This window comes from Lissotriton helveticus, chromosome 12, assembly GCF_964261635.1.
Source record: "Lissotriton helveticus chromosome 12, aLisHel1.1, whole genome shotgun sequence".
In the NCBI taxonomy this organism is placed as follows: domain Eukaryota; kingdom Metazoa; phylum Chordata; class Amphibia; order Caudata; family Salamandridae; genus Lissotriton; species Lissotriton helveticus.
In genome coordinates, this window is record NC_136073.1 from 838,999,123 (window position 1) to 839,006,048 (window position 6,926).

A 6,926-nucleotide genomic window follows, 5' to 3' on the forward strand; every position below is an offset into this window, starting at 1 on the left:
GAAAGTTTTAAAGGCGACCCGACCAGGATTTAGAATATGAATCCAGGAAATATTCACATTGCAAAAGTGACAATCGTCATATATTCAGGAATACGGGCTTTGTACACCTGTAGCTTTTTGACAGACTGCAGACTCCACAGAAGAAGTGTGAAGCAAATTATACTTCAAGGCAAACTTTCAGTGAGATGTGTAAAGTGCTCACAGCTGCCACTGGAACCATTTTATTGTACCAAAATCACCAAGAACATAGGCCACAAATGACTTATTTGTGGCACCAGTAAAACCTCTTTCTCATGATGTCCTCTGCACATTTTGTATGAGGTAACTGTAGGGATGAATTTGGAAGGTCTATATAAGGGCCAGCCTTAAGGTGACACCAAGTCTAGCGCCTGCCATTGTGAGCTGACCGCTTTAGCGTCATACTTTTTTGTCCCCTCAATATCACTTCATTTTGCCAGATTAGAGGAGTGTGGAACAGTTTGTTATTTGGGAAATGGTTGCATGCTACAACCCATACCTGTTGCAGGCACTTTACAGCGTGAAACTTGTTATGCATTTCTTTACAAGACACTTCACACCACTCATTTTCACCTCCTCAGACTTCATGGAAGTGCCCGAGCGGAAATACACCTTTGAGTGCAGCAGTAAAGAGCAGTGCTGCGAGTGGATCGAGGCCCTCAACCATGCCAGGTAGGCCCCTGTCTTTGATTACGGTGGGTTTTATCCTCGCCTGTAGTGTCCGTGGCCTTTCAAAATGGTGGGATAGGATGGTCTTTCTGTTCACATCTAATGTGACAAGTCTGGAAATTAGGACTCCCATCTGTTCAGCCATTTGATTCGCCAACTGTGATCACGGTTTGTTCAGTTTCCATAGATTGTGCAAATATTTGTAAAAGGCAACCAAGTGTTAGCGGAGGGTTAAAATCATGGAGTTCAACAAGATATATGTGTACATAAGAGTAAAGTGTATGTATGTGTATATATATATATATATATATATATATATATATATATATATATATATATATATATATATATATTATACATACATACACTGGACTGTGTGCCATGACAATTACCGCTTTGTACATAACAGGAAGATGATGTTTACGGTGTCCCAATATTCATTTACCAATGGTACTCCGAACTCAGTAGGAAAAGCACAGAACATAGAATGAAAACCATAACAAATGATTAAGTCCATCTTAAATACACGTTCCATTAGTATTCTGTGTCCTCTGCGGCACATTTACTGCAAGGCACTTACCATGACTGTTAGGGGATAGGAAGGATGCAAGGCACGACTGTAAGTAGTTTGAGAGGCTGGGCTGCAGTTTTGATCTTTCTTACTCTCAGTCCATTACTAGTCATGATGTCAGTGGTTCTGGCAAGATGCAGCAGGGGCGGGGTTGAGCAGGCGTGCCAGTGGACCCAAAGGCCAGGACGCAGACCAAATATGTCACACAATTTATGGTGCTGCCTACCTCCTCTGGAACGGTCAGCCAATAGAGCTTGGACTTGACATCGGTAGAGGAGGTTCGCTTGAAGTCATGACAACAAGAACCCAAGCATTCACAAAGGAAAGTGGTTGCACCTGTGACACTGGGGTGCAGACAGAATAGAAATGCAGTGCTTGTTCTGCCATTGTTTATACCAAAAACCACTGTAAGATTGGCTGGGTTTTGTGCATGTGCACACATAAGTACGGCCATTTAAAAATGTTTTTAGAAAGCACAGCCAAAACAATTCAAAGATGGCTGTCTGCAACTGTGCTGGCGGTAGCCAGAGCATTGGTGGAGAGCAGGCTTTTAAATAAGCGAGGGCAAGGACAGCAATAGTCCCTCTTGCACTGCAAGGCAAGGTTCTGGTGTGAGCCATAGAAGGATAGAACTCCTCAAAATACGATGAGTCAGAAATACTCTCACAAGAACAGAGAATAAAGCCAACGAATCAGCAGCTGGGAAATGATAGACCAGACAGCCATTGGATATTAGCCAGGGTTGGGCCCAGTTTAAGTATACTGGATACAATAAGTCTCAGCAGTTAACAGCTAAAGCTTTATCTAAGAGAGACTGAAAAATGTCGAGGAACATGCTAAAAATGGAGGTGTGGAGAATGGAGTAGGGAAAACCCAAAGGTATAAAGGATGCTAGTTCCTCCCCACTCCATCGATTAGTAAGGGATACAAGGATGTTATCCCCTTCCACACCCCTAGATTGGTAAGGAAATAGAAAGCAACATTTAAAAAGTCCAAGTTTATGAAAACAAAAAAGAACTAAACTTTTCGAAGGTAGAGCAACAAAACGAGAACATTAGTGTCATGATGATTATAATACTGACACAATTATGCCAAGAGAAATAGACACGGTTATCAATTGTACACATTTTAGATGAAGTCTCATTTTGTAACTATTGCTTTCCTTTTGTTTTTAAGCTACGAGTTCATGAGGAAAAGCTTAATGTTTTATCGCAATCAAATTCAAAAGATGACTGGGAAGGTGAGCTTCTGGAAATGTAAAACATGGACGAGGAGCATTTAGTTGGCAAGGGCAATGGTCCGGGTCCAATCCTTCTAATGTGAAGCCTATTTTTATGGGTTGGGGGGTGGGGATGGACAATAAAGAATATATTAGAGGTTTAATTCTAGGTGTCGTTTTAATCTACCAAACAGTGCTGTTGCATCCTCGGGTGACTTGTAAAATCTCCTTTTGCGTTAACACCAAGGAATCACATTTTAATGTGGTGCTGAAGATCTAAGATGATGTGGATGAAGTTTAGGGGTGTTTTGGGACACATGCTAAGGCTCAAGAGATCATGTCACACTGTAGACACCTCTGCTGTATGGCAATGCGATTACAGAGTCCCAGAACTTTTTTTTTTAAATGTGATTCAGACATGGACAGGACTCAGCTTAATTAGAGTGGGGACTGCAACTTGTCCTTTCCCCACTAATGATCGCACTGACTTCAGATTGTTTTGAACATGAAGTTCTGATGGTCATTTATCCCTCCGCATCTACTGGTCACATAATGATCAGGATCCCAAAAAGATGTGTGTCCTGCAGCAACCAGCGCGCTGTGATTGAAGAGCTTGTTTCTACTGCCGACCTTCCCTAACATGTTCTTGTTCTTATCTGTGGCGTGCAGGATCCTCTGGAGCAGTACGGGATCTCAGAAGATACTCGATTTCAGATGGGACCCAACAAACTGTGAATGATTATTCACCGAGCCAGTAATGTGAACGAACCACAAATGTTAAGAGCCACACTCTCCTGGCTATCAAGGACGATGTCTCTCTGTGGGTCACCTCCCTCAAATCTTTTACAAGTGGGCTTACTACGCCGGGAGCGAAAGACAGTTTTACATGGACATCGCAGATTTATCTGGTGAACGTGGACTTTAAGCTGAATTCCTGGCTGTAAGCTCAAGGAGCATGGCCTCTTTTTGTCTTAAAGTACTGTAGATGTGGTTTGAATGTAGCCGATGCAATGGAGAAGGAAGTTTTTCTTTCAGATGATTGTTCCATCTTTGTTCATCCCCACAAGGGTTGTTCACGGCAGGCAACAGTTGCCTCTAACATGCACACCGGCCAAGAGGGAGGGGATGACATAGAGCTAGATCATTTCTTGTAGTTCGATAGACGCCCACGAGCTAACCTTGAAAGAGACAACATGGGGCCAGAAAATAATGCTCACAAGCTGCCATCCATACCACCATCTTCTTACTTAGATTCCAATTAGTGTAGCGTAGGCAATTGTTGGAAATACACATGGCAGAGACGAGGTGGAATGGTGGCGCACCTGGAGAAAGGTTTGGTCTTTCAGCTAAACACTTCAGCGTAGGCAGTGGATCCAATCTCTGTGGTAGAAAGCCTCAGCTGAATGTGATTTTCAATCTCATATCGGGTGTCCTTTCTGCAAGCAGGGTAGTAAAGCACTTCTTCTGATGTATTATTCAGAACGAATGAAGGTTTTGCAGTTTAACCATCTCCTATGTGTATACTGTTTAGTCTCTCCATAGTTTTCCCAAGTCAGTTGTATGATTTTGAACTGAGTGTGCGGTGCAGAATTTCACCCCCCCCCATTTTTACTGTTCAAAGTAAGTGGCAAAATAATGTGTTTTAAAAAACAAAAGGCCAACTGCACACATGGACGAACACTTATATTGATCACATTGTTATATATTTTTTCTTATATTTTTTTGATTTTAGCAATTGTTATATTTATAACCATTCCCCTTTAATATCGGCAGAATCCGCACTTTATCTCTGTCTCACCCTAGAAAAACTATTTATTTTTCCTCGCTTCTTGAGATAAAACCGCCATTTAGGATTCTTTGACACCTTTTGAAGTGCCAAATAAATTAAGTCAACAGCACAAGTGTTTTTTCACAATTCTCTGCGTTGTCCAGCTGACTGCCTCATTCTATACTGCCAATTCCAATCCCACTGGGGTCCGGAAAGCCATTGTACACCAGGTAGAAAGCGGTCAAGGTGGAACCTTTGCTCTGCTCACGGGGCTCCAAATTAGTGCAAGGGTAAAATCCCAGTCTTTCACTTTTGAGTACAAATGTGATTTCTTTTTATTTTTTTAATTTCTTGTGAAAATATTTTTAGTGGCTTTTATTTATTTTACTTGGTCCTAGTGGGTCTATTGAGGCGTTCTTTCAGTCCCAGTTGCACTATGCATTTGTGGGGCAGGTCCAGGTTGGGTGGGCAGTAGGAACGTCTGTTTTAAACCTCTGCAATTTTGTAAAAAAAAAAAAAAGAGAGAACGTAAACATAAAGGGCATCTTCACCTCAAATAATAATATTTTTTTTAAAAAGTAGGAGCTTTTATTTAGGTTTAAAACATTTTTTCCTAGGCCTGGCAAAGGAAACCTTTTGTGCACAATACACAAAATCTTGTAACCTATTTCTGCCTTTGCCTTTTTTTAAAAATTTTATTTATGTTTTAATAACATAGAGAGGGCTTTTTCTTAAGTACACTACACAGGGTAGGACAAAAAGGAGTTGTTCCCCGATCACAGAGATGGTACTGTAGAGTTTCATTTACTTTGCAAGTAGCTAAGTGAGTCTTGTTTTTATATCCTTTCAGATATCCCTTTCTAGATATTTTCCCAACACTAAAATGTAATTGTATGCCTGCAGGAGAAGTTGTTTTAAGCTACTGTGCTCCCCAAGTAAGTAACATCTGCTGATTAATGTCCAAATGTCCCCTAAGTGGTAACCACATGTAAGCCACTGGTAGTTGTGTTTTTTTTTATAATTTATAAAATGTTAGTATAGCGTGTTGAAAGGTTCGGTTTTTAAACCCAAATCAATTGTAATACAAAAATGTTGACTCTTCTTTAAATGCCCCAATTTATACTCCAATGTTGACCTGTTAATTATCATAAGGAAGCAGAAATAAACTGGTTGCCGGCTGCTGGAGATACCATCTATTGTAATACTCTGTTTTTTCAAACCAAACTATTGTGAACTAAACACACCATGGTACTTGATTTACAACAAATTTGGAGTGGAGGTATCGCACATTATGAATGTTGGTTATCTTTTTTTTAAATAACAAGTTATCTTGTGTTTTCCTGTTTTAAATAAATTGTTTTAAAGACCATGCATGCAATTTTTTAATGTAACCCAGAACAGAATAATTGCTATTTCAATTAATGTTCATTATTTTGTGGTTTATGTGTCTAGCTTCTAAAGTATTGTCACTGCAGTAAATACCTACACATTGGTGTGGTTACTCATTGTGGTGAAATGAAAAATGTCTCCTCCGTGGAGTCAGTCTTCTTAAAACATTGCCTTGTGTGAATGTTTTTTTTAAATTTGTCAGAGGCTTCTTCCATTGCTCATACCTTGCCATGGAGCGACAAAGCTCTTCAGAAGAACAAGAAACAAAAACAGAGGAGATACAGGCACAGTTAGCAGGTTGTTAGGCGACAAAGTTAGTCTTTTAAATATCATCTTAAAAGGATTTTAAAAACGTGTTTTGTTTTAGGAAAAGAAAAACAGGTTGATTGTGTAAGATCCCTTTGCAGATGGTTCCTGGTGGTTGAGTGGAGAAGGCTTGCCTTAATGTTTTGGATTTATTTTATTTGAGAGTTTTGAAGGAACAATCGAGGTTTGCTTGTAGTGTTTAATAACTCCTTATGTGGTAAGAAATTAGTCTTTCGACTAACTGTGTTGTCCAGACACGTCAGTGGAGTTCCGGAATAGTAGGGTGTGCAGTTATTTACAAAAATATATATAAAAACTATTGATGGATTGTGGTGGACAGTCTAAATGACAACTATAGAGAAAACATTCCTGTTGCTGTGGGTTATGATCTCTGCCCCGCCACACGCCTTCTTCATACCCTGTAGGGTATCTTTACTGCTACACGTACATGTAACTTTTTGGTAATCACGAGTTTAGAGTTACACCTAGGTGTCCAGTGGCATCTTCCTCAAATTAGGGAGTAGAACCTTCTTCTGTTTAACAACAAATCAATAAAATGTGACAGCTCCTTAAGTGTATGAAATAATGAATATGTTGAAATTGTATAATTTTAAAGCAATTAAAAAAAATTGCCACCTTAAGGTTTTTATTTCCTATGTAGTAAAGTTTCATAAAAATGTTTAGAATTTAAATTATAACATTTTTATCGGCTTACTAAATTAAATAAATACTTATATATACTTAGGTTGTAACACACATATACAAAACTTAAATGTCAAAGTAATGTAATTACTTTAACATTAGTTCCTACAAGGAGTTATTTTATTTCCCTGCCTCCATTGTTTTACATGAGTGTGTGTTCCAGTATAAGTGAATGACCATGTGTGGTGGTTAACTTACTCCATGGCTGAACTGATGGACTATTACATCTGTTTGACCTTTAGGGCTGTAGTACCTTTAGCACTGTACTTGGTGAATGGCCATGG

General features: G+C 39.4%; 1 protein-coding gene across 2 annotated transcripts in view; it reads left to right on the forward strand.

Annotated features, from left to right (window-relative positions):
* The window catches only part of PLEKHJ1 (pleckstrin homology domain containing J1), a 45,670-nt gene extending 40,056 nt beyond the window's left edge, over nucleotides 1–5,614 (forward strand). For both annotated transcript variants that reach the window (XM_078670692.1, XM_078670693.1), the window contains exons 4-6: nucleotides 600–690; nucleotides 2,435–2,498; nucleotides 3,147–5,614. In XM_078670692.1, the coding sequence (XP_078526818.1) occupies nucleotides 600–690; nucleotides 2,435–2,498; nucleotides 3,147–3,212 (221 nt within the window). In that variant the 3' untranslated portion in view covers nucleotides 3,213–5,614. The remainder of the gene's footprint in view (nucleotides 1–599; nucleotides 691–2,434; nucleotides 2,499–3,146) is intronic.
* Nucleotides 5,615–6,926: the final 1,312 nt, after the last annotated feature.